The 15,492-nt window shown below is 37.0% G+C and overlaps 1 protein-coding gene across 16 annotated transcripts in view; it reads left to right on the forward strand.

Moving 5' to 3' along the window:
• The window catches only part of NRXN3 (neurexin 3), a 964,190-nt gene extending 951,030 nt beyond the window's left edge, over positions 1 to 13,160 (forward strand). For 11 of the 16 annotated variants that reach the window (XM_030949965.1, XM_030949968.1, XM_030949970.1 and 8 more), the window contains one exon: positions 9,585 to 13,160. In XM_030949965.1, the coding sequence (XP_030805825.1) occupies positions 9,585 to 10,510 (926 nt within the window). In that variant the 3' untranslated portion in view covers positions 10,511 to 13,160. Of the gene's footprint in view, positions 1 to 1,815; positions 2,610 to 9,584 lie in introns of those variants that run through there. The other 5 variants (XR_004060782.1, XR_004060783.1, XM_030949979.1 and 2 more) reach the window with 3 other exon arrangements.
• The last annotated feature ends 2,332 nt before the right edge of the window (positions 13,161 to 15,492 follow it).

Consider the following 15,492-nt stretch of genomic DNA (forward strand, 5'->3'; position numbering starts at 1 on the left):
TTTGCCTGGGGTCCTGAGTTCCTTCTTGGAAGGACTCTGATATCTAAGTGATGGTCTTTACACAAGAGAAACGCAGACATCATATGTGTCATTAAGGAATTCAGAGGAAGCTGAGGACCCCTCTAGGACATACAGTATCTGGAATACTGTTTTAGGAAAGAACTAATTAGTAATAGCTCCTTGAACTTTTAATACTTTTTTAGCATAGGAGAAAGTAGTCCCTGTCTTAATAGTAGCAGTGGCAGCATTTTCTGCCACTAGGCAGAAAAATATGTCACTGATTTCAGTGTGTGTTGGAGAGTTAGAGTCAGAACTAGGGATGGAGTTTGGTGTTTTGAACAGATTCAAATAGGTCATAGTCAGGGTGAAAAGTCTATCCTAGCGTAGCTTATAATTTCTCCTCACCCTTTTCCCCTTCTGACCTCCCCCAGAAATGCAGAGATCCTGCTGGAATGTGCTTTGCCCTTTCTGGAGAGGCATGGATGGTACACCCCTTGTCCGCGCCTTCCCTTCTGCCTGCCCACCCCCCAAATCCTTGCTTGCTCTTCTGTTTTTCTACTTTCCCTAAATGCAACTTACTTTAAGCATGCATTATTATTAACATCCTACAGTAAAATTAAGCTATTATATAACCCATTTGTCGATCTCAGCCAATTTCTTCTATCTTTTTCTATGTCTATTTATGACGTACATCCAGACTGCACGTCCTCTTTTTTTTTCCTCTTCATGTTTATTTTAAAAATAAGTGATTAAAAAAAAGATGTATTAAAAAAAAAAGCAACACTCAAGGGTGGTGGGGTTTTTGGCCGACAATTGAAAACATATTTGAATGGGAGGGGGACGGAAGGAAAGAGAATCCAATTATTTTTTAATTTCAAATTATGAAAGTGTCCCTAGACTGCTTTGTCTGTTCCTTTCAATGTGTGCATCTGGTTTGTCCATCTTTGAAAGTGTGTGGAATAATTTTTTCTTTAAAATTAAAATTTCAAAGTCCAGCAATTGTTCTTATCTTCCTTCTTCCTGGGAACAAAGAGAACTCTCTCTTTCATCTTTTGCTTTTTTTTTTAGTATATCTCTACATAGTTCTATTTTGATGTATTTCTTTTCAATGGTTGAATTTCTATCTTAGATTTGGTTTGTTCCAATCTAATAATGAAAAAAAACCAAACAAAACAAAATAGTTATGAATTGTTTTCTGCAATTTTTTCCCTCTATTTCTGTCTTTAAATAAGGAACTACTTCACTGGCAGAATCCTACAGCTGTATTTTTGAGATTCTCCAGGGAATCTGAATATGAAAGCAGTCTAATTTGACAGTGGGGAAGGGGGTGCAAACATGATCTTTACATATGAAACAGTACATTTGATGTACTCAAGAAGCGATTGCCTCAAATTACTCAGAATACACTGCCAATTTGATGGACTTCAGAAAAGATGATTCTCAGAACAAGAAGGCTGTGGGTAGCTACAGATGAAGTTGTTCTAATTCCAATGCATAAAACTAGTTTCCTTGTTTTTTTGTTTTACTCTCTGGTTATTATTATTATTATTATTACTATTATTATTATTATTAGTTTGTGTACTTTTACTGCTATTTTTAGTAGGGAAAAGTCTTAACTGTTTTTATAATTTGAGAACATTTAATGAAAATGTAAATATTAATACTATAATTATTAATTTTTTGTAACTTGCATGTTGAAGAAGTTGCAGCTTAGGGTTTGTGAGATTGTCAATGTTAGAGTTCTGTTCTTTCTTTTTGTTGATGGGCATGAATATGCTCATTTGTTTTTGTATATTGCCCATCCCTTCCTTACAGCCAGAAGCTCTAATGCTGCTAGATCACTCCGTACCGCCCTTACATGGACATGGCAACTGACTTACACATTCACTCCCATCATCTTCATCTCCTGTGTAGTACACTCATAGATTTTTACACTCCCACTCCATCCACCCTAAGCATTTTTTCTTCCCATAAGTTTCCCTTCACCACCCCTTTCTTTAGCATTGTTAAAATTTTATGTGCAGTCATCCATTCCTTAAAACACACACACACAAAAATTATAGAAAAAAAGAAAATGTTTAAAAAAATATATATCAAATTGACCAAAAAGGCAAAAGAGCAACAAACTTTGCTTTTCAAAAAACATTATATGTGTAGATATGCAAACAAGCAAAAGTAAATTCAATAAATTGTACAGGATTTTTCAACTGCAATATGCTAACAACTTTACATAAGATAAAAAAATACAACCAAAAACAGCAGAAAAAAAGAAAAAGTTCAAATTTGTTAAGGTGCAAGATTTTTTTCTTTTCATGTTATGTGGTGTGGATGTATGTGTTGTTGCCTCCCTGTATCGCCCTTTGTTGTAAAACAAATATATTTAAAAAGAAATAATAAACATTTTGCTAAAAAAGTTTTTAAGAAACAACAGCAAAAAAAAGCAAGTTACAAGAATGTGGCAATGCTACTTGTTCAAGAGCATTCTTACACAACTTTCTTTTGTAAATTTTTCCTTTCATGCCAAAAAACATGCGGGCAATTTGTTGATGTAAGTTGACTGTTATGAAATCAATGTGGTATGCTTTCTAAATATTTTTATGTATTTTTGGTTACCTTTTTTTAAAGGAAATAATGTTTCTGATTTTCATAATTTTTTTCAGTTCTCATAGGTTTTGATCTTTCTTTTGCTGATAAAGTGAATTACTTGTTCTGTTTTTCCTTTCTCTGACCTTGTTGCCGTGGCATTTTTATTTTCTAGTGTATGGTTTTGCTTTAGGAAAATATATATAAGTTTATTTATTTTTTAATCAGTTTGTATTTGCCTTTATGTTATGTGCTCTTTGTATATTGTCGATTGCCATATTGTATTGTGCATAGGACGGGGTGAAGGAGTCTGAGGCAATTTGGTTCTGTTCTTTCTCAGTCCCCCTCTAAAAGCTTTCTTTCCCTTTCCCCACACGAATCACCAGTAACATTACTTCTTTTCATGCTACTAAAATTGTATTTAACCTGGTGGTGTAGCCTTCATGTCAAGTCAAAATTTATGGGGCTTCTTTAGCATTTTGGTAGTTCTCTGGGTTTTCCTACTGCAGCTCTACACCATTCCTACTTTATTCCCATGAAACTATTTTATTTCTATTGAATTTTTTCATTGCTGATTATGTGTCTGATGTCCAGTCCAAATGATACTCTCAAGTGTACTCTTACCAGGTTAGTGCACCCACCATATTACTATTAGTATCAGACTTGATAGCATTGTCCAGAAATGATGCAGACAGATCCTGAACCTCTAACATTTCCTTACTACAAAAGAAGTTTGCGTTAGTTTCTTCAAAAAGCAGTGACTAAAATAAGAGAAAGCTGTGCATCTTTATAAGTATATATGTTTTCACCATTTCTGCATATTAATGCTGTGCTCAGCACGTATATTAGGTTCAACCATCAAGTCCCTGGGACAACTGCTGCTGAAAACACAACAAATAATTATACTGAATAGGAAGCTGTCACCAGGTAATCATAAAAGTTTAAAATAATGGTGGGAAATAGAAGAGGGCGTGCCTCAATTGGTTCAGAGAAGTTCAGTGTCTGGGCACCAAAATTCTTGGTTTTGCTCTAGAATTTTGCTTCTAGACATGATGTCAGGACCTCTCTGGAAGGTTCTGTTTCACTAAAACTCCACAAAGGTGAGCAATAATTTACATCAGTAACAGACAGCCCAACATTAACATGATTATTCATGACCTCTCAAACTGTACCTTCATGTTGCTCATGAGCCATCTGTTGGGAAACACTGCATTTACCGATGTCTTTTAATGCAGTTGGAGGGAGGGACTTAGGAAATGCTTTTCAACCAACTCCACCAGAAATCCAGTTTTATCAAATGACTTTGAGGACTATATAGTCTCTGAAATGAAAAGGAGATATCTGAGATAAAGAGTTGCAGTATTCCATTGTGGAAATCTTTTACTCTCTACTACTCTCTGTCGATTGCAATTAATTCAGACTGCAAGAGTAGAAAATATTGAGGATGTTCATATACTGGGTTTTGTGTTAGCATCATCATTCCTTTGAATCAGAGACTATATTCTGAATAATTCCCTCTTTTTATCCTCAGAGGACTCAAAGCAGAATTAACTAAATACCATTAGACTGAAATTTATTAACTCAGTCTTTTAATAAGAAATTATGGTGTTGATACAGGGCAGAAGAAAGGTAAGGAATTAGTTGTCTGGCAAGTATTCCATCTTAAAAATGGAGTCAGACTTCAGAGGAACATCAAAAGAATAAAATGAAAATTGCAAACTTTGGATGCAGAATTTCAAGTACCTGCAGGAATGGATGAATTGTGCAGCCTTTATGGATGACATTTTAAAGCTCCTCAGGTGCAGCTGGAAAAGAGAGACTATAAGGTGTGTTCCTTACAATCAGCAGCAGAAGATGAATCTTTTAGGCTTCCTTTTTGTGTGCCTTTTGTCCTGTATCAGTTTGATGCCTGAAACTCCACTGAAGTAGTTGTGGCTCTAAAGATGAAAACAACCAGCTGCCACAGTTTTTCATGTTGTTTTATTTATCAGATTTTTTGGTGCCCTCTGCATTCCTGGCTTGCCCACACCATCCTCACAGTTCATAAGGCTTCTATTAAATTTTAAACACTCCGTCTTTTCCAGTGGCAGAGGACTCTGACTAGAGCTCAGCTCCAGAGGTATGAATTATATATCTATAAATACACTCATAAAGCAAAAAGCAGGGCAGCTCCAAGGGTTAAGCAGACCTTTTATACCCCCCAGTGCTCTTGGTACTTTATGAAAGTAGTATATGTGTTACATTAAAAGGCTAATTTTTAATTAATATATGCACACATTCTGGAATGAAAACACCAAGCAAACCACTGGGCTCTTTGTTATAAGATTTCCCACCTCACAGACTTCAGTTCTCTCAGAGCTCCTTCCAGTTTGGTGTTAAACATTTTGGATTTGGGTTTTTTTTTCATCTACACTGTGGATGAGTTTTGCATCTATGTCACTGCTGAGGAAACGATTTTATCTTTTTCTCTTTTGTTTAGTTCTTTCGCATTGTGTTGTCAAGAGGAGCTTTTTAAAACACATATTTCTATTCAAGAAACCTCTATTCCCTGCTTAGGGGAGAAAGCACAAAGTAGGTGAAAAATTAATCTGGAAAATCCTTGTGAAATCTTTGGATTGCTAAAGTAACCCTGAATTCATAGCATACAGGTGAACACTTTTAACAGGCACTTAACAGCCAACAGAAAAAATAAAGGGGGGAGAAAGAAACCTACAACTACCAGGAAACAGCCTATATCATTCGCAAGCAGAATCTAAGTCTTACATGAATATTTGTTTAGAAGCCATGGCCCAAACAGGGTTGCAGCCTTGCTTTTTTTTTTTTTTTTTCATAGAACAGAGCAATTTGGAAATTGAATCTGTAAGTTTTATTCAAGGCTGCAAAGCATTCATTTTGGGGTTGAAAAATGGGTAGACATTGTGAGGAGAAAAGACAATTTGACATACATAAAACCTCTCTCAAACATATTTATCTTCAAAATTGTCATTGTTTTTCAAGGGCTCCTCTAGCTCTTTCTAGCGGCATAAATCTGTAAAACATTTGCCTTCTACAGCAAACTATTCAGGATCCAAATCCCACATAAGATATCTTGACAACCCAGTTTTAGTTTTTAAAATCTTGCAGTGTTCACCTTTAATCTGATGTGGGGCCTGGGCAAGGGGCATCGCTACTCGACCATTAAAGGACCACTGGCTCCAGGCAGCTTCCTGCACCCTCAGCCATTCTTCTGTGAAAGATGATTCCCCCTACACACACACACTCAATCTGCTGGTCATCAGACTCCCTCTCATGTCTCTTACCTGCAGAAATGTAGTACCACTTACAGAGTTGCTTGCAGGTATGATATGAAAGTCTGCAGTTGCTCCATAGATATTGGTGATCATATTTCTCGCACTTTCCTGGGAACTTTTCAGGATTTACATTCCCTGTTATCCTTAAATAACACATTTCTCTTAGACTGAGTGGCATTTTTATCATGTCATTTTTAAGGATGTTTTTATTCCCTATAAATCACATACCCCAGGAAGTATTCATTGTGCTTGCATCCTGTTAAACTTACAGCTTCAAGTTTGCTGTGAGGTTTGCATAGATGCCTAACAATGCAATAAAAGAGAAGCCCGATTTGATACCTAAAGTGCTTTTGCTGATTTACTGTCACACAGCCTTTTTTGGCCTCAGTTTCTTCTATGATGGACAATTAAAAAATTAAAAATCAAAACATTATTGCCACCTTTTCATCTATCTGATACACCACAAAGGTAAACGTAACAAATTAACTCCTTGATGGAGAAGTGACTCCTAAGGAAGGAGCTTAAACGCTCTCTATTTCTTGAGTATGCATGTAACCACAGTGGATCATTGGACAATTTGAAATAAAAACTAGTGATGAGATTAAATAATTGAATCAAAATTATTCCAGTGCTCCAGTATGAAAGTTATTTCTCTCCTCACATACATTGAGAGATGAAGGTTTTGTAAACTTTAGTTCTGACTCTGTCTTATTGCCTTCCATCCAACAGACTTGCTGGCATTGAAAATCTCCATCACTTAAGTAAAACCCGACTTACCATAGCAAGTCTATCAACTTTACTTCATATTTCAAGATGGCTGTGATCATTTTTATAATTCCACTAGTCTTGATCATTATCTCAATGCTCAATAGCAACAAAAACTAAGACCTGCTAAGGTTACTGGGGCAAAAGGATAAATACATATTAAATGTAAGAAATGTCTGATTCCTTCCAGTAAATTAATCATTAAGAGGACCAAAATAACTTATTTTTGGATGAAAGCTACCCAAAATATTGCTCCAATGGGTGGCAGATCAACTACATACTGACGCTGTAGGCCAGTATAATAGCTTTTCAGAACAAAGGCACTTCAAGGCTCCAGATGAGCAATTAAAAGCTAACAAACTTTTTCTTTCCAGTTGAGTGTCACAGATGATGAATGAAAATCACAGATGAGTATAACAATTGAACAGTAAAACACTGATCTTAAAAAACTGTTTAAAGAAACACTATCTATCCCTGACTTTCTGGAACTTAAATTCCAGACTCATGCCATTTGTTGCAATCCTCCCTTAAATTCTGTTATTTTTATTCATTTTTTTTAACCAGGCTCACAGATGATCTTTCCCTCCAAGGCATACTCCAAGTTCATCCTGAGACCACCTGTTTGCATAGATTATAGATGCTCTACTCAAGCCATGGATAGGCCTTCTGGACATATATAAATCATATTATATGCTCTAGTTTCTGCACTGCTCAGAAAACAGCTCAGATGCATGAGCACAAAATGCAGTGCAGCCATTTGGCAGACTACACTGTAGGCTTTTTTACATAATTTTTTTGAAAGCATGTAGTTTAGAGACATTGATACTTATTTTTTCAGTCTCTCTGCAGTAGCAAAAGAGATATATGAACATACTGAGAAAGCTCAGAAAACTAAACAACATGTTCAAATTGTCCCTTTGTATCTTAACTTAAAACTAGCTTTGCATGAAAGTATGCAAAGTACTACATTTCTTATTTTGGCGTAATTTCAACCCTGGTACCTCTGAGAGAATTCCGACTGCTTCAATTGATTAAACTGTGTCACCACTTACTTTGCCATTAAGGAAAAGAATAAGCCATATTGCTATTTCAGCTATCCAGATTTAATCAAACTGTTAAGTACCTTTTTCAGTATATTTCTATCTCCCTTGCGTAATTTGTTCAAATATATTGCTCTCCAAATGCATTTAGAAGGTATTTTGATTTAGACAATATTCCTTATAGACATTCCGTAGACATTACTGGCAGAATTCAATGGGAAACAAGTGCATATAATATATGTGGTAAATTTGAGAGAGTAGAATTTTTGACCCTGATGAATTCAGCATTGTAGCAATGCCAAACTGTTCATTAGCAGTTATTAATACATAACTAAAACTGAGACTTATTTATTTAGAAGCTACAATTCCTTTTGTACATTCTCCTTAAGCAATGCTGAGTATAAATCAAAATTTCCTGTGCACTAGGAATACTTACTGAGTTGCACTCCTTTGAAAAGATCTAGGTGATTCTCATTATGTTAGCTGAACAACTCAATTTATATTTTAAGCTGCTTACTTACGTGGCTAAGCAAAGAAAAATTACCCAAATGAAAATCTATACACAAACTTTCAAAATCAATATAGTTTACTCTAAAAAAAATTGTTGATGACCTGTATGTCAGCAGAAGACTATATAAACAGAGGTAGAGAAATTAGATAAATTAATAAGATTATAAAACACTGGAGTTTTAACTACCATATACTCAAAAGTAGAGGTGCAGTCACATTATGATATAGAGACAACAGGAGGCTATTACCCTAAAAGCAATATTGCTGCTCAGAGTCCAAATCACAGAAATGATACCATGATTTTCTTGTTTCATTTGCAGCTTATACTGTTGTAGGGTACAAATGTTGCATCTATAGCTTTATTGTTCTGCTTGAAGAGGAGACCATAAGTCCACCTTGTTTTCAGCCCTCTGTAGGCAGGTAACCGTCATGCTAGAAATCAGTAGAACTGATTGCAACTGTCTGCCTGTCAAGAAGAAGTAACAGTAGGTGTGAAGACAATTTCTGCAGTGCAATCCTGGACTCAAGTACTAATTTGGTTCATCAAAGTCCTTATTCAGTTTTTTGTCAATCACTATAAAATCTATCTTAATTTTTAATCAAATTATAGTAAATGAATATCAAGAAGAATGGAAGATGAAGATAGCATGGCACTAGTAGCCCCAAAAGATGCAAGGAAAGGGACATTCCTAGTGTCAAACAGAATGCTAAGATTAAAAAGAAATGAGAGAGTAGAGCTCTCTACCTTCATGGACCCAGTAAGTACTTGGTTCTTATTCCATCCCTCACATTCATGAATCTTCCCACAATTTAAAAGCCAGACAATGATCAGGAAGAAATGGATGAATGGAAAACACCTTAGGGAAAGGACTTCTATACTGCTACAGAGGGTGAGCATATTAGAATGGCAGAGAAGAAATACCACTGTTATTTTAAATTAAAATAATCACAAGAGGAAAAACTGGCAAGATGAATGGTGGAAAATAAAGCTAGGAGAACACTGGTCTATGGCAGTCTAAAGTAATTAATTTAAATAGTCTTCTGACCAAATACTTGAAAAAGATCACTACCAAAAATTGATGATCACAGAGTCACTTGAGAGTATCTCCAAAAATAAAAAAATTTGGATCTGTAAAAATTCAGGGTATTTCACTGTACATACCTAGCATAGGTAGGAAACAGTGCTTTCACTTTGCCAATGCCCAGGCAGGGTGGGAGGGAACACTGAAAGGCAGCCCCCGGAAAGTATGTTGGTAGTGTAGCTAGAGAGAGAGAAAGCTGATCCCTGATACCTTTTCATAATGCCCAGATCCTCTCTCACCCTTAAGTAAACTGAAAATGGTGCATTGTGTCATTAAAATGTACTAATTTTTTTTTTTTCTCTTTTCCATCCCAGGAGGTGAATTAGTTATCCCTCTACTTGTAGAAGACCCTTTAGATATCCCTCCTATTGCTACTCGTGCACCTTTCATTACACTTCCCCCTACCTTTCGCCCCCTCCTCACCATTATTGAGACCACCAAAGATTCCCTGTCCATGACCTCTGAGGCGGGGTTACCTTGCTTGTCGGACCAAGGCAGCGATGGTTGTGATGATGATGGCTTGGTGATATCTGGGTATGGCTCAGGGGAAACCTTTGACTCTAACCTACCCCCTACTGATGATGAAGATTTTTACACCACCTTCTCCTTGGTAACAGATAAGAGTCTTTCCACTTCAATCTTCGAAGGTGGCTACAAAGCACACGCACCCAAGTGGGAATCCAAGGACTTTAGACCTAACAAAGTCTCCGAAACTGGTAGGACTACTACCACGTCTTTGTCCCCTGAGCTGATCCGCTCCACAGCTTCGTCCTCGACTGTGATGATTCCCAAATTGCCAGCCGGCAAAATGAATAACCGTGAGCTCAAACCCCAGCCTGACATAGTCTTGCTTCCGTTGCCCACTGCCTATGAGCTAGACAGCACAAAGCTGAAGAGCCCGCTAATCACTTCCCCCATGTTCCGTAATGTGCCCACAGCAAACCCCACGGAGCCGGGAATCAGACGGGTTCCGGGGGCCTCAGAGGTGGTCCGTGAGTCGAGCAGCACAACGGGGATGGTCGTCGGCATTGTGGCTGCTGCCGCCCTCTGCATCCTCATCCTCCTGTATGCCATGTACAAGTACAGGAACAGGGACGAGGGGTCCTATCAGGTGGACGAGACGCGGAACTACATCAGCAACTCAGCCCAGAGCAACGGCACGCTCGTGAAGGAGAAGCAGCAGAGCTCAAAGAGCGGCCACAAGAAGCAGAAAAACAAGGACAAAGAGTATTATGTGTAAAAAGAATTATTATTTATATATAAATATAGAAATACTTAATGAGATTTAACTGAGATATCAGAACCATTGCAGCGAACGAGATGATTGGGAGATATCGTTTGTGGGAAAAAGTATTGGGAAAAAATTTCAGCAGTGACTGTTAATGTCTAAGTCCTCACTTGGAGTCAGCAAACTTTGCCCTAATGTATTATAAAGCACACTTGGCGTTCTGGAGATGGCGCACACAGCTCTGCTCTGTTAGTGAACTTGGACATCTCCAAATCTCCTCCTCCGCTGAACTTTCTGCAAAGGTAGAAGACTTCATGGCTTACTTGTTTCATATCTCCAAGTGAGTCTTTAACAATGTTCGTGATCCCTGACTGTATCAATAATTTTTCAGTTTACTTATTTAAAAAAAAAAAAAAAAAAAGGGAAAAGAAAAAATATAAACATTATTAAACAACAAAGATATATTGAACAAACTGATCTGGCCGTGTCCAGCATACACATAACTTTTCGAGATTGGAGGAGGGGAATAAATGAGTTTGGAGATTGTTGGGTTTTTTGTTTGATTTTGTTTTGTTTCTTGGGTTGCTTTTTGTTTGGTTTCTTTGGTTACTTTGGGTGAGGGAGGGAAGAGTGGAGTGGAATGATGTGGGGGGTGACCCATGACACGAGAAGAAATCTCAGAAAAAAAATCCATAATAAATAAAGAGAGACTATTGCCGTATATGAATTCAAAAGCTACCCATGGTGTTTACTCTGCATATCTGGTTGTATTGTCTCTACAATCCATCTTCTTGTAGTAAGTTGTTTGCTAACAACGCAGTGACAGTGTCTGATGAGTGGTGCTGAGGAAAATTGTCATGGAAAGCTGGTTCTCTTGGTTCTGGCTCCAGTATCTGCAATTGAACTGAAGAGCAGATGGGTTTGGGTCTGTTCTGATCAGTTATTGGCTTTATTTGAGTATAGCACTCAGTATGCATTTGACAACCAAAATATGGTTAATGGGATTCAGAGATTCAAAAAAGAATGCTTAAGTTATTAACTGTTCTGAACTGGATATACTGTGCAAAAGTAAAGGAGCCTTCCTCTGGGATCTGGTTCTGTGACATTGCAATGCATGCAAAAAATAATAATAAATCAGTTTAATAAAGTGATCAGAAAGACACCACTGGAGTTCAACTTGTGACAAGACCAATGAACATCAGAAAAGCTAAACACTTGTAAAAGAATGCAAATTACATAGTTTTTTTGACATATAACTGTTTTTCATATGTAATATTTTAATTTTGTAGCTTGACATTTCAGATAATCTCTGTCTTTCCATTTGCCCTATTCTCCCTTTTCCTTCTCTTTTATATAAAAGAAAATAAATAAAGCTGCTGTGACACACAAAAAATAATAAAGAAAAATTAATTTAATAATTTAATATATATATATACACACAGATATATTTATCATGGTATGTTTGATGGGACGGCTGGAACAGAAGTTCTGTTATGGTCTTAATGCAGAATGAGAATGTTCTTGAAGAACAGAGTAAAAAGAAACAGACAACAAAAGCAAACCTTAAAATGTGAGGGGAGCGTGTGTTTTAGCTTTGTCACAGTTACCTGTGTCAAAAAAAAAAAAAAAGAAATTTTGTTTACATATTTTACTACTATTTTTTTGCTAGTATAATTTCTATATGGATACCCTAATGGTGTATATACTGTTTTATGGTTAAATTGGGAATGTCTTATGTTTTATTTAACTTATTTAATTTGGTTGTTTGGTTTCTACATTTTCCCAGTTATTGTGAAAAGGATTATCTTACTGTACAGAACAATAGTGAGGTGGCATGATGGCCATGCCTATCATGTGCAAAAAAGTAGATGAGGGAGAGAGAGACAGTGGGAAACAACAGAAACCAAGATGGGTTGAGAGCCCTGGGATATCAGAAATGAAAACTTTTGCTGTATGCGGATGAAAACTAATCAGCTGTTTAGGTTTAGAAATCTACTCTTGCTGGTGTTTATAAGTCGCATGAATATTTGACTTTGAAGAAGTTTCATCAGATATAACACACGCACATGGGAACTTAAATTCAGAAAAACAGTCTTCTCAAACACTTAGAGAAGGCACTTTCATGTTAACAAATATTTTCAGTGCGTGTATGTGTGCGTGTGTGTGGTGCGTGTGTGCGTGTGTGAGGTTGAGCTTTTTCTTTTTTATTTTTTATACTAAAAAGAAAAAAAGACAGGTTTTAAAAAGGTATGAAAGCACGATTTTAGATGACTTAACTGGCCGAAACTATATAAAAGTTGATTATATCTTGGTGTCTGTAAAAGATTGCTGTTCTTGGAGTCTTGGAGTCTTGTGAAATGATTTCCTGCTTTCTTTCTTCCTTTCCTTTTTGCTTTCCTTTTTTAAGTTAAAGGAAAAATATTTACACTTTCCTTTTTTGTGTAAGTTTCTATTGGACAGTTTTTGGGAACATGTGCATTTCTGTATGTGGGCTACTACCATATCCCTGTTGCTTTATGGACAACCTGGAGAATTTTTATTTGAGTTATCGTGATGTTATTGCTTTTTTTCCCTTTCTTTTTCTTCTTCTTTTTGATTCTTTTTCTTTTCTTAGTTGCAGTTTGTTTAAAGATATGCTTAGCAATAAAATGTTCTTCCCAAAGCCCTGGAGCTTGCTGTGTTTTTATTTCCAAAAGACTTCAGGGAAATTCCAGACCCTTAAAGGTGAAAATATTCTGTGATGCAAGTATCCCCCATCCCACAGGAGCGTCTATCCAGCAAATTACAGAATCATCTTCATGTTTGCATTCTTGTTTTAGTCCAATGAATCCTTTTTCTTTCCTTTGCAGAGATATAAATTAAACTTGAGTCTGGAGTCTCTCTCATACCACTTCCACCATCTCAGTTGCATCATTCTCTGTAATGTGGGCTTCAGTTATCTCACATAAAAGCATACCTAGGACATTGACTTAGTATGCCCTTTCTTATGTGCTCCCTTTGAAGTGTGTAGCTCTTTCAATAGTGTTTATGGGATTCTGGATTCGTCTTTGGTCAGGAGTCAGTGGTAGATTCTCTGAGTGTTCACTTCTTCCCAGTTAACCCCAACTACAGTACTCAATGTTCCTCGTCCTACTGGGCATTATAGTCTGATTCTGGCCATCATGCAAAATTGCCAATACCCTATCATTCAGCAAGTTGTACAGAACTTCAGTTCACAGTAGCAGTGTGGTGTTTTGACAGATTCAAGCTTCACAAGCTATCTGCAAGGTTTTTTACTTTTTACAGGCATCTGGAGGTCAGCCAAATGAGTATTTCACAACCCTTTCATTTTCAATTGGGGATGACTTCACCATTTTTTCCCCTAGGTGGAATCCATAGGTCTTTTGAGCAGTGTTCTCCACAAGTTTCATTTACAAATAAAATTCAGCTTGGGATAAAATGATTGTTCAGGTACTGCCTGTGATTTTCTACATTGTTTTTTTTGCATATGTGAGAATATGTATGTGTACATACATGTGAGGTTCTTCAACTGTTTTCACTTCTTTTGTGAATAATGTTCTGACATATTCCTACATGTATCAAACCCACAGGTTCTGGTCTAATCTTCACTCATTTCCCTCCCAAAATCATTAAATTTCTGAGTGATGACTGATACCTAATATTTCCAGTACTGGAGCAATCAGCTGGTATATATATCAGCTGGTGGGAAATATAGATCTGAACCTAAATATCTCTTCTAATATTGCCAAAAATTTCCTTATCACCAAGCAGTTGGTGTTCTGAAAAAATATTTTTCTTCCTCAATACTTCTCTCAAAACTTGTTATACTTCATATCATTATGAAATATTATGTGAAGCAAGAAATTTCAACCTGACTTACCCTAACCCTCTGGCTGTAGTCATGCTTTTTCTCATTTTTTCTGTCATCTAATGACCATTTTATTACTTAGGCTAAATGAAAATGTCAGAAAAGAGATTTCATTGCTGCCTAAAAGGCTTGGAATTATTGTATGTCTTTGGCTCATCACAGAACCATAGAATTGTTGAGATAGAAAAGGACCCCTGGAGATCATGTAGTCCAAGCACTACCACCCCAAAGCAGAGTCAACGGCAGCAACTTGCCCAGGACTATGTCTATTTTTGTTAATATCTCCACATGTAAATGCCACAATCTCTCTAGGCAACCTGCTCTGTACAAGCACACTCAGTGTAAACATTTTTTGTTGTGGCTCAGTGAAATTTAATACATTTATTCCCATTTCCTTTTACCCTTTTTCTGGGTACCAGGGGAAATATCCTGGCTCTCTTTTCTTTACAGCCTCCCTTCAGGTGTTCATACATATTAGTAAGATTCCCTATAAGCCTTTGCTTCTTCAGGCTGAGCTGTCCCATCTCCCTCAGCCTCTCCATGTACAACATATGCTCCAATCACTTGTTTATCTTCATGTCTCTTTATTGGACTCACTCCAGTATCTGGAGCAGACACAATTGCCTTATCACCATAACTGAGCTAGGTACACAGCTCTTTTCAACAACCAGGGCTGGGCAGCTGCTCCTCTTCCTACCATTTTGTACTGGTAAACAACATCCCACTTACTGTGACATTTTTTGAAGATCTCGCTTAGATGCCTAGTCCTGTATTTCCAAAACTGTTCAGCATATCTCTGTTTATTGCACAGTTGCAGAGGTTCTTCACTGAGACAAGTCATGAAGATCTGAGCACAAATGGGCTTGACCTTTCCCAGCCCTGGTGTTGCAGAAAATGACAAGTGAGGAGCAATGTCAATGCTGGTTCCTTTTCCAGACCTTTCTGTCTGTGCTTCTTGTCTGGGAGGGAGGGCAGATATGCTGATCTCCTCTGCAGGTGCCATGCGAGGCTGTTTTTCTTCCACAAGAAGTGAGAACATTCTGATCAGACAGTTGGGTAATAATGATTAAAAGAAAAATATCCTTCCTGTCAATTCCCTAGTGAAAGTATCTTCAATCATAAGGTA

Source organism: Camarhynchus parvulus, chromosome 5 (assembly GCF_901933205.1).
Source record: "Camarhynchus parvulus chromosome 5, STF_HiC, whole genome shotgun sequence".
NCBI classification, from domain to species: Eukaryota; Metazoa; Chordata; class Aves; order Passeriformes; family Thraupidae; genus Camarhynchus; species Camarhynchus parvulus.